The sequence below is a fragment of the Caretta caretta genome, chromosome 2 (assembly GCF_965140235.1).
Source record: "Caretta caretta isolate rCarCar2 chromosome 2, rCarCar1.hap1, whole genome shotgun sequence".
In the NCBI taxonomy this organism is placed as follows: domain Eukaryota; kingdom Metazoa; phylum Chordata; order Testudines; family Cheloniidae; genus Caretta; species Caretta caretta.
The window spans coordinates 242,326,624-242,348,405 of record NC_134207.1 but is presented as its reverse complement, the minus strand read 5'-3'; the positions used below and the strand labels follow the sequence as shown (position 1 = coordinate 242,348,405).

Sequence of the window (21,782 nt, the reverse complement as noted above, 5' to 3'; positions counted from 1 at the left end):
AGCATCTGTTTGCCATAAATCAAGAACTTTTTGTTTTAAGTATTGTGTTGGACACTAATTTAAAATACTTTTTATTTTATCTATGAAAAGAGGTACTGTGTGTTGTTTAGAAGAATTTTAAAAAATATAAATCTTATAATTTTGCTGACACAACAGGGTTAAAACATTACATAGGTTATTGGTAATACCCTTTTTGAGTAGTGGGGTGTGTGTGTGTGTGTGAAAGAAAAATATTGTCACTACTACTGGGAAAAGAGCATGCCTTACTTTACGTCAGAAAGCATCGATAGAATAGCTTGAGACACTTACCATTTGTTAATTTTTAATGACGGTCGTTTGTCTATTAAAGAACATAATGCTACTGAACTTTTTCTGTCTCAATCAATTTTTGTGTTTTTTTCATTAATCAGCTAATGCATATTTCTTCCATAGCTCTTTATTCTAATGAAATATGTGGACGATTTGGCAGATGGCAATGATCTCATCAGTAACGCATCAGAGTAAAATCCATTTAGCAGATTACATGGAGATTATTTTTGTTGTATCGGAGATATTGATATGTTCTTTCTAACTGACGCTATTCTCAATAGATAACATTTCAGAATTCATATTGCTCACATATAACCATTTTTCCTCAATCTGAAAACTGATCTGATTTGTTTTTTTTTAATATGAAATTAACTTTCCTGTGTATTTATCATTACATTCCAAGGGATTTTTCTCTCCTCTTTTCACTCTTTCCTTATCTTGTTGAGCAACTCTGAGGGCCTGATTCTAAGTCCACTGAAGTCGCTGGGAGTCTTCCTCTTGAGGTTAATAGGCGTTGGATCAGTCCCCAAATTGGCTGATGGAAAATTCACTCAAGCAAGCAGACGCCAGTTTAGTACAGCTGTGTGACCAACAAAAGGATTTTTGCTATATACTTTACTCTGCGTGGATGGTTACACACAGATTATCCTAGTTTGAGGTAAAGGTTCAGAAGTACAGGATTCTGTTCTCAGACCCTCTTCCCTTTGTTAATAATGCAACAAACTATCATGCCTTTAAGGATAGCACTTTCTTCTGCTATACTGTAACTTGAAAGGTGGCCTGTCTGAAATAGACACCCTGTTCTAGAAGGTAATAAAACAAAAATAATTGATCCTTTTATATCTTTAACTGTCTTGATATTAAATATTGTTGTCATAGGCTGAGTTGAGGTTTAAAACTCTGAATCTGACATTGGGAGTTCACATGTGTATTGAAATGTTCTCTGACCCTTGCTGCAAAAGTAAAATGAAGAAGCTAAAAATTAATAGAACCCTGGAGTACGTTGGCAATTAGAGTGAACAAGGTTTCAGTTGCTCTCCATCATCAGTTTCTCACACCGTTGGATAGATAGGGTATTTTTAATTTGCACCCCTTATTTCAATCTGTCACAAAAAAAAATTCTTGAAATATTTGTATGTGTTCCAATTAGAGTAGCATTAAACCATTTTTAAAAACTACGCTTTAAGAAGCAGAACTTGGATTAAGGAAACACTAAATAAACTGATAAATTGTGAGAGATGCTCTTGCTTGCTTATGTTATTATTAAGAGGATATTGTTTAATAATATGATGCATGCTATATCCATTCTTAGAAGAATATTAAACTATGTTTGTAAATAGAAAAAAGTTACATTTAGAATTATTTTAGTATTATCTAGGGTGGAGAGGAAGTATTACATTTTTGTTTGGTCTATATTTCTCATTGTACATTAAGGGTGTACCTCCAAAAGGAGCAGTGGGAAAGGGGGCATGGTGGTTTCAAGTCACCTTTGTATCTTCACAATGCTGGGCTGCTCCTGGCATAACATAGACAGCACTGGGGTCCTGTCAGAGTAACAACAGCCTGGCCCTGGTTGCCTATGGAGTGTAATGCTGCCTGGAATCTCCACAGAAGTATGTGCTGTAGCCCGACCCCTGAGGTGCTTCTCTCACCACCAGCCTCTTTCCCCTCCCACCACACCAGCACACATATACCAGAGTTTGCAGCTGTCTTCCACGGTTCTGGCCCTGAGGGAATCCTCTGGCCAAATCCTGAGGTTTAGCGCTCCTTTAAACTTGGGCCCTTTCATCCAGCATATAGGATCCAAAACGTGGATGAAAATCTTACCTGAGATATATAATTTTTCTTGTCTTATTAAGGGGAGCAACTATTATTTGATAAATAGGTGGGTTTTTTTAGAAGATTACAGAACCATAGAAATGCAAGGTTTCATAGAAATGAAAATGACCTTGAAAGGTCATATAGTCCAGTCCACTGTGCTGAGACAGGGTCTAGATTCTAGACCATCCCTGATAGGTGTTGTCTAATTTAAAAGCCACCAGTGATCGGGATTCCACAACCTTCCTTGGAAGCCAATTACAGTTCTTAACTATCCTTATAGTTAGAAAGTTGCTGGAGTTTTTTGCCAATATCTAACGTAAATCTCCCTTACCGCAGATTAAGCCCATTACTTCTTGTCCTACCTTCAGTGAACATGGAGAACAGTTGGTCACCACCTTCTTTAGAACAGAGCTTAACCTATTTGAAGACTATCAGGTCCCCCCTCAGTCGATTTTTCTCAAGACTAGACATACACAGGGTTTTTTGACCTTTCCTCAGAGGTCAGGTTTTCTCATCCGATTATCATTTTTGTTGCTTTTCTCAGGACTCTCTCCAGCTTGTCCACATCTTCCTTACAGTGCAGCATGCAAAACTGGACCCAGAACTCCAGCTGAGGCCTCACCAGTGCCAAATAAAGTGGGACAGTTATCTCCCATGATTTACATACAATGATCCTGTTAATACACCTCAGAATAATATTAGCCTTTTTCAATCTGCATCACATTGTTGGCTTATATTCAATTTGTGATCCATTATAACCCCCAGATCTTTTTCAGCAGAACTACTGTCTAGCCGGTTATTCCCCATTTTGTGGGTGTGGCATTTGATTTTCCCATGCAAAGTGTAGTACTTTGCACTTGTCTTTACTGAATTTCATCTAGTTGGTTTCAGACTGGTTCTCCAATTTGTCAAGGTCATTTTGAATTTGAATTCTGTCCTCCAAAGTGCTGGCAACCCCTCCCAGCTTGGTGTCATATGCACATTTTATAAGCATACTCTCCTCTCCACTATTCAAGTCATAAATGAAAATATGAATGGTACTGGACACAGAGAGATCCCACTAGATATGTCCTTCCAGTTTGACAGTGAACCATTGATAACTACTCTTTGAGTTCACTTTTTAGCCAGTTGTTCTCTCTCCCCCAACCCCCAGCAATTTCATCTAGACCACAGTAAGCCGGTAACCATGTCAAAGAAGGAAATTAGATAGGTGTAGCATCACAAATTTGTGTGGGTTGTAATTTATCACCCTATTTTCCTTCAGGTGCTTACTGGAACAAATTGATAAAAAATCAATTTGTATCTTTCCAAACATCAAAGATAGGTTGTCTGGTCTATAATTCCCCCAGCTCTTCTTTGTTACTCTTCTTAAAGATAGGTTCCATGTTTTTCCATCTCCAGTCCTCCCGAGACCTCCCCTGTCCACCAGGAGTTCTTGAAGAAGATAATCACAAATGCTTCAGCTAGTTCCTCAAGTACCCTAGGGTGAATTTCATCAGGCCTTGCCAAATTGATTACATCTAACTTATCTAAACATTCTTGTCAAGGTTCCTCCCCCACTCTGAACTCTAGGGTACAGATGTGGGGACCTGCATGAAAAACCTCCTAAGCTTATCTTTACCAGCTTAGGTCAAAACTTCCCCAAGGTACAAAATATTCCACCCGTTGTCCTTGGACTGGCCACTACCACCACCAAACTAATACTGGTTACTGGGGAAGAGCTGTTTGGACGCGTCCCCCCAAAATACTTCCCAAAACCTTGCACCCCACTTCCTGGACAAGGTTTGGTAAAAAGCCTCACCAATTTGCCTAGGTGACTACAGACCCAGACCCTTGGATCTTAAGAACAATGAACAATCCTCCCAACACTTGCACCCCCCCTTTCCTGGGAAATGTTGGATAAAAAGCCTCACCAATTTGCATAGGTGACCACAGACCCAAACCCTTGGATCTGAGAACAATGAAAAAGCATTCAGTTTTCTTACAAGAAGACTTTTAATAAAAATAGAAGTAAATAGAAATAAAGAAATCCCCCCTGTAAAATCAAGATGGTAGATATCTTGCAGGGTAATTAGATTCAAAAACATAGAGAACCCCTCTAGGCAAAACCTTAAGTTACAAAAAAGATACACAGACAGAAATAGTTATTCTATTCAGCACAATTCTTTTCTCAGCCATTTAAAGAAATCATAATCTAACACATACCTAGCTAGATTACTTACTAAAAGTTCTAAGACTCCATTCCTGGTCTATCCCCGGTAAAGACCAGCATATAGACAGACAGAGACCCTTTGTTTCTCTCCCTCCTCCCAGCTTTTGAAAGTATCTTGTCTCCTCATTGGTCATTTTGGTCAGGTGCCAGCGAGGTTACCTTTAGCTTCTTAACCCTTTACAGGTGAGAGGAGCTTTCCCCTGGCCAGGAAGGATTTCAAAGGGGTTTACCCTTCCCTTTATATTTATGACACGCCCCCCAAATCTCAGCTAGGGTGAAACACTGGCTGGGATTTCTTCCTGGAGCTCTAGGAAAAACAGAGTTAATAAGACACATGCATCTCTAAATATACTACCAAGTACATAAAGACTAACAATATTTTCCACATCTCAAGGACGATTTTAACCGGTTGATTCTGGGAAACTTTCACGGGAGAGTGCATCAGCCACTTTGTTAGAAGCTCCTGAGATGTGTTGGATGTCAAAATCAAAATCTTGGAGAGCTAAACTCCACCGAAGAAGTTTTTTGTTAGTTTCCTTGACGGTGTGAAGCCACTTCAGTGCAGCATGGTCGGTTTGCAGGTGGAAACGCCGTCCCCAAACATATGGGCGTAGCTTTTCCAGAGCGTAGACAATGGCGTAACATTCTTTTTCAGTGACTGACCAGTTGCTTTCCCTCTCAGACAGTTTTTTGCTGAGAAACACTACAGGGTGGAATTCTTGATCAGGTCCTTTCTGCATTAAAACTGCTCCCACACCACGCTTGGACGCATCTGTGGTTACTAGGAACGGTTTGTCAAAGTCTGGGGCCCTTAGTACAGGGTCAGACATGAGTGTCACTTTAAGATTGTTAAAGGCCTTCTGACACTTTTCGGTCCACTGAACAGCATTTGGCTGTTTCTTTTTGGTTAGGTCTGTCAGTGGGGCAGCGATTTGGCTGTAGTGCGGTACAAATCGTCTGTAATAACCGGCCAAGCCTAAGAAGGATTGAACCTGTTTCTTTGACTTTGGGACAGGCCACTTTTGGATAGCATCCACTTTGGCCTGTAGGGGGCTGATAGTTCCTTGACCCACCTGGTGTCCAAGGTAAGTCACTCTGTTTAGGCCTATTTGACACTTCTTAGCCTTAACAGTTAGTCCTGCCTCCCTTATGCGCTCAAGGACTTTTTGTAGATGTTCCAGGTGGTCTGCCCAGGAATCTGAAAATATGGCCACGTCGTCAAGGTAGGCGACTGCATATTCTCCTAATCCCGCTAGGAGACCATCTACAAGTCTTTGGAAAGTGGCGGGTGCATTTCGCAGCCCGAAAGGGAGTACATTAAATTCATACAGCCCGAGATGTGTGATGAAGGCTGACCTTTCCTTGGCAGATTCATCTAGCGGTACCTGCCAGTACCCCTTGGTTAAGTCCAAGGTAGAGATGAACTGGGCCCGTCCCAGTTTCTCTAATAGTTCATCTGTGCGTGGCATTGGATAGTTGTCTGGGCGAGTTACAGCATTTAGCTTACGGTAGTCCATGCAAAAACGTATTTCCCCATCTGGTTTGGGAACTAGAACCACTGGAGATGCCCATGCACTTTCAGAGGGGCGGATTACACCCATCTGTAACATATCTTGGATCTCCCGTTCTATAGCAGTTTTAGCTTGAGGAGACACCTGGTAAGGGTGGACCCTAATTGGGTGAGCATTACCTGTGTCAATGGAGTGGTATGCCCGTTCAGTCAGTCCTGGGGTGGCTGAGAACGTTGGCGCGTAACTAGTGCACAGCTCCTTGATCTGCTGTCGCTGCATACGCCCAAGGGTCATGGAGAGGTTCACCTCTTCCACACCACCAGCACATTTCCCTTCATAGTAGACACCTTCGGGCCACTCAGCATCGTCTCCTCCCTGAGCTGTAAACTGACAAACCTTTAATTCTCTGGAATAAAAGGGCTTAAGGGAATTAATATGGTACACCTTAGGCTTTCGGTTGGAGGTGGGGAATGCTATGAGATAATTAACAGCTCCCAGGCGCTCCTGGACCGTGAATGGCCCTTCCCACGATGCTTCCATTTTATGGGCCTGGAGCGCCTTTAAGACCATGACCTGGTCTCCTACTTTGAAGGAACGCTCTCTGGCATGTTTATCATACCAGGCTTTTTGCTCTTTTTGAGCATCCTGTAAGTTTTCTCTAGCAAGGGCTAAAGAGGTTTGGAGGGTGTTTTGTAGGTTGGTTACGAAGTCCAGAATGTTAGTTCCTGGAGACGGTGTAAATCCCTCCCATTGCTGCTTTACCAACTGCAATGGCCCCTTAACCTCACGGCCATATACAAGTTCAAATGGGGAAAACCCTAAACTGGGATGTGGTACAGCTCTGTAGGCAAAGAGCAACTGCTGCAACACTAGGTCCCAATCATTGGAGTGCTCATTTACGAATTTACGTATCATGGCCCCCAAAGTTCCATTAAACTTCTCCACCATGCCATTTGTTTGATGGTGGTAAGGAGTGGCAACCAAGTGATTTACCCCATGAGCTTCCCAAAGGTTTTTCATAGTTCCTGCCAGGAAATTAGTCCCTGCATCTGTGAGGATGTCGGAGGGCCAACCTACCCTGGCAAAAATGTCTGCTAGTGCCTGGCATACACTTTTATCCCTGGTGTTGCTTAGAGCTACTGCTTCCGGCCATCGGGTGGCAAAATCCATGAAAGTCAGTATGTACTGCTTTCCTCTGGCTGTCTTTTTCGGAAAAGGACCCAGAATATCCACAGCTACTCGCTGAAATGGAACTTCAATGATGGGGAGTGGCTGGAGAGGGGCTTTGACCTGGTCTTGGGATTTTCCCACTCTTTGGCACAGCTCACAAGACTGGACATAGGTAGAAACATCCTTGCCCATTCCCTCCCAGTGGAATGACCCCCCCAAACGGTCTTTGGTCCTGTTCACCCCAGCATGGCCACTAGGGTGATCATGGGCTAAGCTCAAGAGCTTGGCCCGGTATTTAGTTGGAACTACCAACTGTCTCTGAGGATGCCAGTCTTCCTGGTGTCCACCAGAAAGAGTTTCCTTGTATAAAAGTCCTCTTTCTACAACAAACCTGGATCGATAAGAAGAGCTGAGAGGCGGTGGGTTGCTCCGTGCCGCCGTCCAAGCTCTCTGGAGGCTTTCATCTGCTTCCTGTTCGGTCTGGAACTGTTCCCTTGATGCTGGAGACATCAGTTCCTCATTGGATTGTGGACCTAGGCTTGGTCCCTCTGGAAGCGATATAGGGGATGGAGCTGTTTCTGTTGACTGTGAACCGCTCTCCGCTGGTGCACTATGTTGGGATTCAGGCTCCGGCTGAGCCTCTTGGGTCGGGTTATCGGCTGCTGCCAGTTCAGGGTCGGTGGGGCCCTCTGGTGTTGAGGTTGCAAGTATTGGATTCAGTGCTGACACTGGGTCTGGTGTTGGTTGTTCGGCTGGTTCCGGTTCTGGGACTGGTTCCGTCTGGGTCTCTGGAACTGGATCCACTACTGCTGTTGCAGACATTGGCCTGGGGTCCGGGTCCATCACCTCTGACTGGGTCCTGATAGAAATTTCCGGAACAGAGCTAGGCCTCACGGCTTGTTTAGCCTGGCCGCGGGTGACCGTTCCCACCCTCTTGGCCTGCTTCACATGATTGGCCAAGTCTTCCCCCAACAGCATGGGGATGGGATAATCATCATAGACTGCAAAAGTCCACATTCCTGACCAGCCCTTTTACTGGACAGGCAACTTTGCTGTAGGCAAATTGAAAGAGTTGGACTTGAAGGGTTGAATCGTCACTTGGATCTCTGGGTTGATTAAATTGGGGTCCACTAAGGAAGCATGGATAGCTGACACTTGTGCTCCGGTGTCCCTCCACGCGGTGACCTTCTTCCCGCCCACACTCACAGTTTCCCTCCGCTCCAAGGGTATCTGGGAGGTATCTGGGCCTGCAGACCTCTGGGGTGATTCCGGTGCAATGAACTGTAACCTGTTGGGGTTCTTGGGGCAGTTGGCCTTTACATGCCCCAGCTCGTTACATTTAAAACATCGTCCAGCTGACGGGTCACTGGGGCGAGGAGGGTTGCTGGAGAACGGGGTGGTGGGACGATAAGGGGTCTGGAGGGTTCTTTGGGAGGTAGGTGGGGCTTTGGGCGGCCCCCGGTAATAGGGTGTGGTCTGGGGTGGTCCCTTCTGGTCTCCGCTTCAACTGCGACCAGTTTTCTTCTTCTCTGCCACCTCCACCCATCTGGCTCCAATCTCTCCTGCCTCGATTACAGTTTTGGGTTTCCCATCTAGGATGTATCTTTCTATTTCCTCAGGAACACCCTCTAAGAATTGTTCCATTTGCATTAGGAAGGGCAAATTTACTGGAGATTCAACACTTGCTCCTGATATCCAGGCATCCCAATGTTTCACAATGTGGTAGGCATGTCGGGTAAATGACACGTCTGGTTTCCACCTTAAGGCTCTGAACCTCCGACGAGACTGCTCGGGTGTTATCCCCATTCTGACTCTCGCCTTGGATTTAAACAGTTCATACTTGTTCATGTGTTCTTTAGGCATTTCAGCTGCCACCTCAGCTAAGGGTCCACTGAGCTGCGGCCTCAGCTCTACCATGTATTGGTCAGTAGAGATGTTGTACCCAGGGCAGGCCCTTTCGAAGTTTTCTAGGAAGGCCTCAGTATCATCGCCTGCCTTGTAGGTGGGGAACTTTCTGGGATGGGAAGTGGTACTTGGAGAAGGATTACTAGGGTTTGTTGGGATATTCTGCTGAGCCTTTATCTTCTCCATCTCCTCCACATACTTCCTCTCTTTTTCCTTCTCCTCCAGTTCTTTGTCCCTTGCTTCCATAGCTCTCCTGTGAGCAGCTGCTTGGTGTTGTTCTGCTTCTCTCGCTGCCTCCCTTTCTTGTTCCTTCTTCAGCCGCATGAGTTCTATCTGTCTTTCATGTTCCCTTTGTCTTTCCTCAGCCTGAAATTTGGCTAATTCGAGCTGTAGTCGAGCCGCGGATTTTGTCATTCTAACCTCTCTGTTTTTAACTAACTTTACACCCGAGGTTTAGAAATAAACAAACAAAACTTGGCTGTAAAATTTTGCTGTGCTGGAATAGAATACCTATTCTCTGATAGTGATTGTCAGCCTACAGGAAAAGACAATTCCCTTGTCTCTGCTCTGGGCCCAAATTAAAGCAAAAAACCTCCAACTACTTGGAAACCTGCTTACCCAGCCCAAAGAAAAAGCAAATGGGTAGAACACACCCCCCCTATTTACTTTTAGGAAGAAAAAAAAAACCTCTGGGTTGGAAGACTGTGAATTTCCCTGCAGGAGTTAAGTACCCTGCCTCCAGGCAAAGAAAACCTGCAATTCACAAAGATAATCCCCTTTTGTCTCTGCTTGGCCACAAAGCAGAGAAAAAACAAGCTGCTTTCAGTTTCAGCTGCTTTCTGGACTTCCTTTCCAAAGGAAAAAAAAATTTCCTTTTTAAAATCTGTATTTCTAGTTCAAAAACTCTCAACTGGATCTCAAAATGATTTCAGGTTAATCCCACCACTGCCACCATGTCAAGGTTCCTCCCGCACTCTGAACTCTAGGGTACAGATGTGGGGACCTGCATGAAAAACCTCCTAAGCTTATCTTTACCAGCTTAGGTCAAAACTTCCCCAAGGTACAAAATATTCCACCCGTTGTCCTTGGACTGGCCGCTACCACCACCAAACTAATACTGGTTACTGGGGAAGAGCTCTTTGGATGCGTCCTTCCCCCCAAAATACTTCCCAAAACCTTGCACCCCACTTCCTGGACAAGGTTTGGTAAAAAGCCTCACCAATTTGCCTAGGTGACTACAGACCCAGACCCTTGGATCTTAAGAACAATGAACAATCCTCCCAACACTTGCCCCCCCGCTTTCCTGGGAAATGTTGGATAAAAAGCCTCACCAATTTTCATAGGTGACCACAGACCCAAACCCTTGGATCTGAGAACAATGAAAAAGCATTCAGTTTTCTTACAAGAAGACTTTTAATAAAAATAGAAGTAAATAGAAATAAAGAAATCCCCCCTGTAAAATCAGGATGGTAGATATCTTGCAGGGTAATTAGATTCAAAAACATAGAGAACTCCTCTAGGCAAAACCTTAAGTTACAAAAAAGATACACAGACAGAAATAGTTATTCTATTCAGCACAATTCTTTTCTCAGCCATTTAAAGAAATCATAATCTAACACATACCTAGCTAGATTACTTACTAAAAGTTCTAAGACTCCATTCCTGGTCTATCCCCGGTAAAGACCAGCATATAGACAGACCCACAGACCCTTTGTTTCTCTCCCTCCTCCCAGCTTTTGAAAGTATCTTGTCTCCTCATTGGTCATTTTGGTCAGGTGCCAGCGAGGTTACCTTTAGCTTCTTAACCCTTTACAGGTGAGAGGAGCTTTCTCCTGGCCAGGAAGGATTTCAAAGGGGTTTACCCTTCCCTTTATATTTATGACAATTCTTTATTCTGTTCTTTCCCTGTTCTGGCTTGTGTTCCTTCCCCCTTGTTAATATTAATTGTGTTTAAGCATTTGGTCATAATTAACAATTTTAGTAAAAGCTTAAGTAAAATAGGCATTAAATATGTCCATCTTCTTGATGCCATCCATTACTAACTGTTCCCTACTGAATGGTGGACCAATGCTTTGTCTTTTGTTCTTGTTGTATTCATAGAACCTCTTCTTTCTGGTTTTTGTATCCCTTGCTAAATGTAACTCATTTTGTGCCTTAGCCTTTCTGATTTTGTCCCTATATGCTTGGTGCTACTCTTTTGCATTCATCCTTAGCAATTTGTCAATTTTTTCATTTTTTGTAGGATTCCTTTTTGATTTTCAGGTAGTTAAAAAGCTCCTAGTGCAGCCATATTGAACTTTTACTCTTCTTCCTATCTTATCCAGGTACTGCTAATCTCTGATTGAATTTTAATTATAAAAGTGATAAATAAAGCAACTGTCCCAATGTATAACCAGATATTTTAATTGCTAACAGAATATTATACCTCCTTTTAGTGTTTCATGTCTCCAGCTCTGTCATGTCCTCTCCCTTTCCAAATAATTTTTAATGATCAATTTAGCCTCATTGGCCTGGATTACTTTAGAAATGAGCATCCTGGGGAAAACAGAGAACATCCATGTACTCCAAAGTTTGTGTAGTCCTCGTTTTCTTCATTTTTTATAGCTACACCTAAGATCCATAAACTTGGCTGCCTTGTGTAATTTTATCTTTAGATGGTGTGGCCTAAGATTAATCTTTCTGTAGGGTCACTGTATGGTATGTATTTGGCCCACACAGTGGCTTTGTTTTAGAAAGAAGGAGGGAAAAGGGGAAAAAAATGTTATAAATTCCTGCTAGTTTCAAAGTTTTCCTCTGAATACTAATTTTTTAAAGTGTTTAAGAGAAGTTTGTATTTTTCTGTTTGTAAACGTTTTGCCTGGATGGCTATTTGAATGACCTGGCTGCACTTTGCACATGGTTAGTGCTTTCATTTTACTTTTGATGTAAACTTCTGAGTGAAGGGTGCCACAAGTGGCTATCTACTTTCATCAGTTTCAGCAGAGCATTTGATGCAAAAAATACTCTTAATGTTTTTGAATTGATCAACACAATGGGCTTAATAGATAGGTAGCTGTTATCCCTTGTGCTTTAAATATGCCAAAAAGTTGTCGTTTTCTTACTCCCTAAAATTGAGGAATATTTTATTTATTTATTTATTTAAATGTATAAAATACGTAATTCCATCTATGATAGGTAAAAATTAATACACACACTCTGCTCCTAACAATAAATAAACTTCCAGACTCAGACATTCCCCTCCCCAAATGCTTGGCAGAAAACAGTGGGATGTGCAGCATTCCTGGAAGTTAAACAGTTCTGAGGTCTGGCTAAGCAAGTGTGGGAAAGGCGTTCCAGAGGTGAGGGACCCTCATGGAGAGCACTCTGCCAGCAACTTCTTCCTGTATGTAGAGGAGGAGGTCCAGCTCAAGCACCTCCGCTGATCTTAATCGCGACAGCATATCACAAGGAGAGAGACAATCCTACAGGTAACCAGGTCTCAAACCATTTGGGGCTTTAAAGGCGAAAACCACCAATTTGAATTCTATCCACTATAGCCAATGCAACTGCTGCTATAGGGTGAAGTGAACTGATATTGCTTATCAAGCAATTATTATATAGATGATTCTGGATTGTCTCCTGCAGTTCATAAAAGAAGGGCCTAAAATAATGTAAACTCTGATTTACATTCTCTGGAAGTTGCAGTGTTGAGTAATTTTTAAGACATCGGTTGCCTTTGGATTTAAAAATAGTGATCTGGAAATGTCATAAAAAAGCTTACAATGCTATAATAAAAACCAAACAAAAAACCCTCACTTTTATAAATTCTCAAGAAAAAAAGAGAAAAATATTAAAAATGGAGGTTCAGAAATCTTGGAAGTCTCCCCTCCTGGTTTTCAAGCAGCTGCTCCGATAATAAGCACAACATTGTCTTAGGAAAAGAGAAATACATTTGTGTTCATTTGACAAGTTAGAATGTTTTGTTATTAACAGGTTTGGCAAACATCGCAAAGATGACAAGATTGAGAAAACTGGTAAAATTAAAGTTCAGGAAGCCCTTACTTCAGAAGAGGAGAGAATACGAATGAAGCAAGAACAGGAGAGGTAGACTTCAGTATTTGCTTAAACATTAGCAGAGAGAGTTTTTGTTTGTTTGTTTGTTTTTTTTTGTGGTGTTTCTAAACTCAAGAATTTACGTGCAACTGAAGTTTGGTTTTCACTGATAAAATTACCCAATGATGATGTGTTTATATAGTTAATATAACAGAAAGAAACAGAGAGAAACTGGACTTGTTTGGGACCTAAACAGTGCAGTCAAAAGAAACTGTCATTCAGTATCTTTTATGCGACCAGTAGCAGCTGTATAATTATTTCTTAATTAGGACACGTGAAAGAGTTACTTTAATTTTTTCTCAAGACTGATTCTATAATCTATTTTACAGACTTCTCAGAAAACAAATATTTATATAAAATTGAAATACATTTTGTATCTTTCCCTTAAAGTCTTTCATACCTAGTTTATTACTAATTGTTTTTATGCTGTTCAGAATAGAATTTAAAATTTGATCATTGCAAATAAATTTGTCACTGCAGTTCTGTTTGTTGTCATGGAGTAATGTGTACATTAAACTGTTAATTGTAAAACCGAGTGGTGAGTACCTCTATTTTTGCCTTGTTCTCCTTCCCTTAACATTTGAAGCCTCTATATTGTTTGTGTCATATGCTCCTCATTATTTTAAACAAGCTAATATTTCCAATCTGAATTTCACCCTGTGTCTTACAGACCCCAGGGATTCTGGGCCGAGGCTCTGTTATGTCTTATTACTTCATTTAGGGCTAAATCCAAGAGAAGATTAGGAAGTGACTTGATCACAGTCTAAAATTACCTACATGGGGAGATTTCTGAGAGTAGGTGGCAGGTTACTGTAGGAAACAAAGGCATAACAAGCTATAAGCGCTGGAAGCTTAAGTTAGACAAATTCAGTCTAGAAATAAGGTGCACATTTATAACAGTGAGGGTTATTAACCATTGGAACAACTTACCTAGGGATGGGGTGGAAGACTGTATGTTTTTCTAAAAGATATGCCCTAGCTCAGCTAGAAGTTGTGGGTTTGGTGCAGAAATCACTGGGTGAAATTTTATGACTTGTGTAATGCAGGAGGTTGAACTAGTTGATCATGATGATCCCTTCTGTCCTTAATATACATAAATCTGCATACTCTATATTTGATGTTTTGCTCCCCAAAAGATATGTGGGATTAATCTGTTAATAGAGTTTAACTGTAAATATCTGAGTTTCTCTTCTGCTAGTATAGAGGCCAAACCATAGCTTTTGATCTTTACTTATGGCTTAATTTTCCTTCTATTGATAAAACCAAAAATAGGAGCACTAAATGTTTTCCTGTTTTGTTGAGACATTCTTTTGAAGTAATTGCTCTCTCAAATAAGGAATGTTTTGAAGCTGGAGGAAATATGTAACAAAGTGTGTGTGTGTGTGTGTGTGTTTATATAATCAAAGCTGAATGTTGGAATCTCTGCATGACATACAAAATTATTTTTCATGGTAGGGAAATTTTCTGTTATGCGCGCACTCAGTAATATTGAAGAGAGTATAGAATGTGCATGTCATAAAACAGATTGTAATAGTCACTCTGAGTACTACTGTATAATTATATAGCCTCCTATGTATGGAACAACCTCCCAATCCCCATTCACCAAACTACTCTGGCCTCCTTGAAATCTCTCCTTAAAACCTCACTCCTGCTGTGTCACAAAATAATTTATATATCCACTCGAATCATCAATATATGCACATGCCAGAACTTGGTTACAGCATGATCTTATTATTGTGACCCAGATCCTTCCTCTTCCCTCAGATCCCCACCCCAATTGTTGGTTTCGTTCTTGTTGTGTCAAGTGTACAATTATAATGTAATTTCTTTGTGGCAGGGGCCTGTACTACTAATAAATGATAATAACATAGCAACAAAAATGTGCTTGGTGCTTCCTTAAATTTCCAAAAGTACCAGATTATGAGTCAGTCCATGGTGGTGTTGAATTGTCACAGTCAGATTGCAGTTCTTCCTTTCTATTTTGTCATGTAACTATATTAGATACATAATAAATTATTGCCCATGCAAATTAACTAAAACTCTAGAAATAATTATTGGGGGAGACAGTAAAATGATGCTGGCTCATAATGGCTCCTTTTTTCACTTTCATTGTGTTTTACTGGCACAGTTCACTTACTCTGTTTTGTTTGGTGTTTGAAGCTCTATACCTTTAATGATGCAATACTTTTGGGAACTAGGCTGAATTTAATGAATTTACTATGTGTAAGAGGCTTGGAACAAAAAATCCTTAGGGGTCAGAGAACAAGTGAATGGTCCATTAAAAAATCAATCATGCCCACAATTTTATAAAATTATTATACTCTGACTTTGCAATTTTAATAGTAATGTGCTTACAATAGTATTTTGCTTAAACTCTTGAAAGTATTTTGTTCATATTGATTAGAAGACAAATAAGCAAATTAATACACTTCAGTTGATCACTGATTGAAATGGATAAAAACTGCCTTTTATGAATACAATACTAATACTAACAATAATTCCTTTTTAAAAGAGAATGTCATTTTAGCCAGCTTTAGTGCATGTGTTCCAGCAACAGTAACAAAGCAGTTTAGCCCAGGATGTAAATTATCCAGTTGAAAATACAGGGGAATAGACCAGATATGTTTAGCAAATACCTCCATTGGAACTGTGTCAGGAACCTGGAGTAAGCACCCACCATTCTTATAAAAATTGTCAGAGGATACTTATTAATGGTAAATTGCCAAGATCTCAGGTTGACGTTTCACCCGACAGCACAGTACTGCGTATCTGCATTCTGGGGGCACTGGTTTACTCCGAGAAGGGAGGCTAGTGAGTTATCTTTGAATATTTCCAAGCACTGACCATCTGACCCAAACTGCTTAGGTTATGAGCTCTGACAAGCTTACCGCTCCAGGTAGCATTGTTGTTGAAGCCTGAGCGCAAAGGAGTTACCTTGCATTTACACCGCTGGAACAGAGATCAGAATTGGGTCCATTCAGGGCCAGATGAAGGCAATATTGGGTTCTGGGCATACCACATCATGGGGGACCCCCTGTGCATGATACCCATGCTCTGATCCTGCCCCTCCATGTGCAATACTTGGAGTGGTGGTGTCAGTGGGTCCCCTCTCCTCCCAGAGAGGCAGGGGCAGTAGCATGGGCCCTCTTTTCCCTCAGGAGTAGTAGGAGCTGTCCTTTCCTTCCTCAAGAGGAAGGGTGGCCCCCAAGTGTATCTGCTTGGATTGGTGAGATGCATCTGCTAGATTCTTCTGCTCCTGCCCTGCATAGAATCCCCTGGTGGGGTTATGCTGGTGCAGTCCCTTCAGAGTAGCTGATCTTCTATTTAACATTCCTTAGAGACATATGGGGTAGTAGACACTTCAGGGGTTTCAGGTTGTCTACAGACTCAGGCAAACATTGCTGTATTGGTTACACTCAGGTCACGTTTTCAAACTTTTCTGGGCAACTAAAAGAGCTAGCGTTACTGCCCTGGCTGCACTCCCCTTTGTGGATGCTCATCTGACTGTTGTACGCAAACCTTTGGCTACCACAGGCTTTTAAGGTTATGATAAAGTCTCTATATCTGGCCTTTCAGGCACACTCCTGGTGTATAGACTCCAAGTCTGGTGCCCCACGGGGAAGTTGGATCCCATAGCCCAACTGCTCCTCCAAGTCTTTTCAGAGCCTTCCTTCTCCCTCCCCAGAGTTCCACTCACATGTGTACTGTGGATTACTGTGTCACCCTTTTGTGGACTTCATGACAATTACAGCAAGTAACACATCGGCTTTGCAAAGGCACTTCTAAATTATACATGCGCTTTAACTCATAGATGAAGCACTTGAGATACACAAATCTATGAAAAAATAACTTCACTCCTGAGTGTCTTTTGGGTCTTAGTGCCTTCCAGGGAGTCCAGACTTCTTCTGCACCCTCCTCTTCTCCTGTCCAGTTTTGTCTTCTCGTTCTGGTCTGTTCCCCTGGCTGGAGGGAGACTTTCTTTTTACAGCTTATTCTAACACCTTTGTTTTTCCTGTCCTTCCCCAGGGTTTTTCCATTCTCCAGCAAGTCCAAAGTCTTTGGCTAGGTTGTTCACTGCTTGGATTTAGACACTTCTTCAAATAGTGTCCCTCTTGGGGCTCCACATCAGGCTATATATGTGTCTGCGGTCTGCACCTGCACCCTAGACATCCTCATGCCACAATACGAGGGCATATAAGTGGACCCACTGCCACTCCAGTTCCTTCTCAACTGCCTTCAGCTTGAGACAGAGTATTGCAGTGTCCATTAGCTAAGCCATGTGATTTGTTACGCCTCTTGCTTATTTTTTTATTATTTTTTCTTAATTTTACAGGTATTTCTTTTCTTTTTTTCTTTTTCCCTTATTTAGCAGTTTGTGCCTTTTGGAAATGGGGAGGATTCTCCTTCCTGTTTTTGTTTTTTTGTTTCTTTTTTTTGTCCTTTGCCTGTTCTGGGCCGTTGTTTTCTTGGACCTCAAGATGCAGCATTGTGTATGGATTATGCCCAAGGCACCAGGCTTCAAACCCTGTCAGACCTGCTACAAGTCTTTTCCCTGGAGCAACAGGCATTCAAGCTGCTTCAGTTGCTTTGGGAAAAAAACACATTCCCTCCATATGCAAGATCTACTTAAATTCAGGAACTAATAATGCAAGAAATTCAGAGAGGTCAAACTTAAACTCCTATTCTCAGAGACCCACAGGGTCTGAGTCATCCCCTGTACATTGGAGCAGCCACCTGCCTCCATTTCTTTGGTAGCAAACACTCCAGGGGCCCTAGGGGACCACCAAAGAAGAAAAGACCCCACTCCTGAGAACAGGACAAGAGAAGGGAAAATTCACCCCTGCAGACAGAAGCTCTAGAACCCAGCAAAGGCTGCTGTCATATACTGACCTAACCTCAGTACAATCCCCAGTACTGTGATATATAATGACTCCTGATGGTCCATACCAGAGTCTCCAGTACAATCTAGGCTACTCTCTCAGGAAGATCTTCAACTCATGGAAAACTTAAAACACCATTGTTGACAGATACTAAAAGGATTCACCACTGTTACTGATGCATTTCTTGGGGCCTACTTACCATCCATCCATACCATTTGTCAACTGTGGCTTGTCCTCCAGTACCATTACAGTCTCCACTGCACCACTTGCACACCTTTGATAGACACTACATAGGACTTGGAGATATCTATACGTGGCTTCTCTGCCTACAAGCCTCCCTCTCTTGAGGTTCACTATGAGGAGGAAACTCGTAGCAGGAAACACGTCAGAGACCCTGGCAAGGACATCCATGGGGCCTCACTCCATCTCTTTTGCTCCACCTCAGTGGGCATACCGGAACCCCTGGGCCTCCTATGGTGACCAGTTCTACAGGGTTCCACCTCATAAGAGGACGTGTCAAGAGCAACAACCAACACCCTTTAATGTTGCTCAACAGGAACATGCAAAGCGGAACATGAACCAGCTGAGGAGGAAGAAACACCACATTCACACAAGTCCTCTTCCTCTCCAGATGAGGCAGTCATGCCTCTTCCATCATCTTCCCCTGATGATTTCAAGGCCTTCCAGGACCTTATGTAATGTGTGGCAGACACATTTACAGATTCCAGTGTTCCCTGTTGAACATCCATCATACATCTCCTCAGGGCAAGATTGCACTACCTATCCCCAGCCTCAATGGTGTGGCAAATTCCAGCAACTGTACCACTTAGATGCAAGCGGGTTGACAAGAAGTACTGTATCCGGCCCATAGGCTTGGAGTATTTTTTCCTTCACCCTACAAGTAACACGCTGGTAGTTGAGGCAGTTAACGAATCGAACATGCAACACTGGTTCTGTTCAACCCCATCAAATAAAGCTAAAACATCTGGTTCGTAAGAGCTACTGCTTGGCTTCTCTACAGTTCAGAAAAGCCTATTACAAGTCCTGGTGGCAAAGTACAACTTCACATATTATTCCAAATTTGTATCTTTTATTGTATGCCAGCCTCAGGATCACAGGGAACAATTTCAGACCCTCATTATGTAAGGCTAGATAGTTGCCAAAGCATCTCTCCAAGCCTCATTTGATGCAGTCAACACAGCTAAAGGCCCCATAGCTATGGCAGTAGTTCTTCGCGTGCTTGCTCATGTTGATTTCCATTGTAGGTGTGTGCGTACCAACATGTGCGGCTCTTGAAGGCTTTTGGCTTAGCGGTACCAATAGGGCCGGCTGTGGCACCCTCTGAAGCGCCGTGCTCATGGCGCGATATATCAGCACCACCAGCCCTATGCCCTCTCGGTTCCAAGACTGTGAACTCCAAGCCTACCTCCTGGGATTCTGCTTGTGAGTCACCTACAATGGACTCAACATGAGCAAACACTCGAAGAAGAAAAAACGGTTAATCACCTTTTTGTAAACTGTTCTTTGAGATGTATTGCTTATGTCCATTCCATTACCCACCCTCCAATCCCTCTGTCGGAGTTGTGGGCAAGAAGGAACTGAGAGGGTACAGGGCTGGCTGAGCCTAACATACCGTGCCGTGAGCACAGCACTCCAGAGGGCGCCACACCCAGCTCTCCAGGTACCACTAAGGTAAAAGTCTCTGATGACCATGCATATGGATGTGTGCACACCTACAATGGAATGGACATGAGCAACGCATCTCTAAGAACAACAGTTACAAAAAGATGAGTAACCATTTTTTATGTGCTGTATGCACTAAGCTTCCTGGCTGCAGTACTCTGGCCTTCTCTGGAAGGTACAAAATACTGTTGAGGGGACTGAATTGTTTATCAACACCACAGATGGGTCCCTTTGCTCTCTCAAGAACTCATGGGTGATGCTATGATCTCTGGGCAATTACACACCTGTGACAAATAAGAAATACAGCAGGTCACAGACGGCTCCATAATCTTGTTCAGTTTACCCCCAGCCCATGAGGCCAACTGAACCCCCCCAGGAAGAGCCCAGATCTAAAAAAAGAGTATTCTCCCAATCAGTGACATCTTCAAAATGTCCACTTTGACCCATTTGTCAAGAGTCACGAACCATCTCCCACTCTATATTCTGCACTTGACCACCGTTATAGGGATTGTCTTTCCCATTTTCTCTCTTCCTTGGAGCTTATCACCTTTGACATGTTGGCGATCAACCCTGTTCTCCTGGACTTTTGTTAGGAAAGTGTTCTATTCTCAATACTTCTTGGTCCCAAAGAGAAATTGGAGAAGGAGACCAATTCTGGACCTCAGAACTTTGAACATGTGCATCCATGCTCTCAACGGCTCAGAATGGAAACCCTATCAGTCGCTGCTTCCCACCGTCCCTAGATGTGAATAATTGTCTTTCCCTACCTGGATGATTAGCTCCTAAAAGGTCACTTGGTTCTAGAGATATAGACAGCAACCACAAAACCTGATCTCTGTTCCACTCGATAGGCCTTTACCTCAACACAAAAAAAATCTATGATCTCACCCTTTCAATACATAGACTTCATTGGGGCCACTTCATCTCCACCACTGTTAGACCCTACTTGCCGAAAAACAGATTTGCCACGATGTCCAGCCTTGTTTCAAAGATAAAACAAAGACGACAAGCCACAGCACATTCTCTGCAAATGGGTGTCCATACCTTGGAGGGGCCTCATCTCTCTAGTTTGGTGGAAAGACCCCCTAAATGTGGGAGTTCCATTCCTGCAGCTCCCTTCCCCGAGAGTCATTACCATAGACACTTCTCTACTAGGTTGGGGCACATACTCCGAAAACCTCATAGCTCAGAGAAGATGGACCCCTCTGAAGTCTATCCTCATTATCAACATATTAGAGCTCAGAGCAGTTCATCATACTCGTTAGCACTTCCTCCTCCACATCAGGGGCCACCTGACCAGAATAATGCTGAACAACAGAGCAGCAGTTTATTATATATCAACTGTCAAGGCGGAGAAAGATCCCACTCATTATGTGCAGAAGCCATAAAACTGGTAAATATACAGTGCATACAGATTTCAATGGTTAATCTACCAGGACTACAGAACAGAGTTGCGGATTCTCTCAGCAGACCTTTCAACATCAACCGTGAGTAGGAGCTTTGAAAAACAAGGTTTTCCAAAAGATATGTCTCACCTGGAGCAATCAGTGGATACATTTCTTCACAACTCCATCCAATGAGAAGTGTAGACGATTTTGCTTGAGAGGAGAGAATGGCTGCAACTCAATGGCGGATACCCTAGTTATTCCTTAGCCTTGTGTACTGCTTTATGCTTGTCCCCCCTACTCCCCTACTGCTTATGTTCCTGAACTATTTGAAACAAGAAAGATTACTAGCCATCATCATCAGTTTTGACTCAGACAGTTGTGGTTCACAAAGCTGGTTCACATATCTCTGCAACCACCTCTCCATCTTTCCCTGTCAGTGAATCTCCTCACCCAACAGTCAAGATCCATCTCCTCCATCCACCCGAATCTTCCGGCACTTCACCTCAAGGTCTGGCTACTAGATAGCTCTCTGGTATAGAACAAGACTACTCCCCAGGTGTATTAACAGTTCTCAGTTCTGCTTCATAGCAGACTTTCAACAAGGAAAACTTAATTATAGAAGTGGAAACTCTTCCAGACTTGGTGCAGCTGCCAATCTATGCCTCATCTTTAGTCTTGCCTTACACACATTCTCGATTACCTGTTCAACTTAAAAATTTCAGGATTATCGTTGAGTTCCATTAAAGTTAACCTCGCCACTATCACAGCCTTTCACACACAGCCCCTATTGAGAGGTTTTCAGTTTTCACCC

At 42.6% G+C, this 21,782-nt stretch overlaps 1 protein-coding gene across 10 annotated transcripts in view; it reads left to right on the top strand.

Annotated features, from left to right (window-relative positions):
- PARD3 (par-3 family cell polarity regulator) overlaps positions 1 to 21,782 on the top strand; it is a 666,051-nt gene that overhangs the window by 497,757 nt on the left and 146,512 nt on the right. For 7 of the 10 annotated variants that reach the window (XM_048837719.2, XM_048837718.2, XM_048837717.2 and 4 more), the window contains one exon: positions 12,901 to 13,011. The exons of the other annotated variants lie outside the window; for them this stretch is intronic. In XM_048837719.2, the coding sequence (XP_048693676.1) occupies positions 12,901 to 13,011 (111 nt within the window). The remainder of the gene's footprint in view (positions 1 to 12,900; positions 13,012 to 21,782) is intronic. 10 annotated transcript variants of the gene reach the window in all.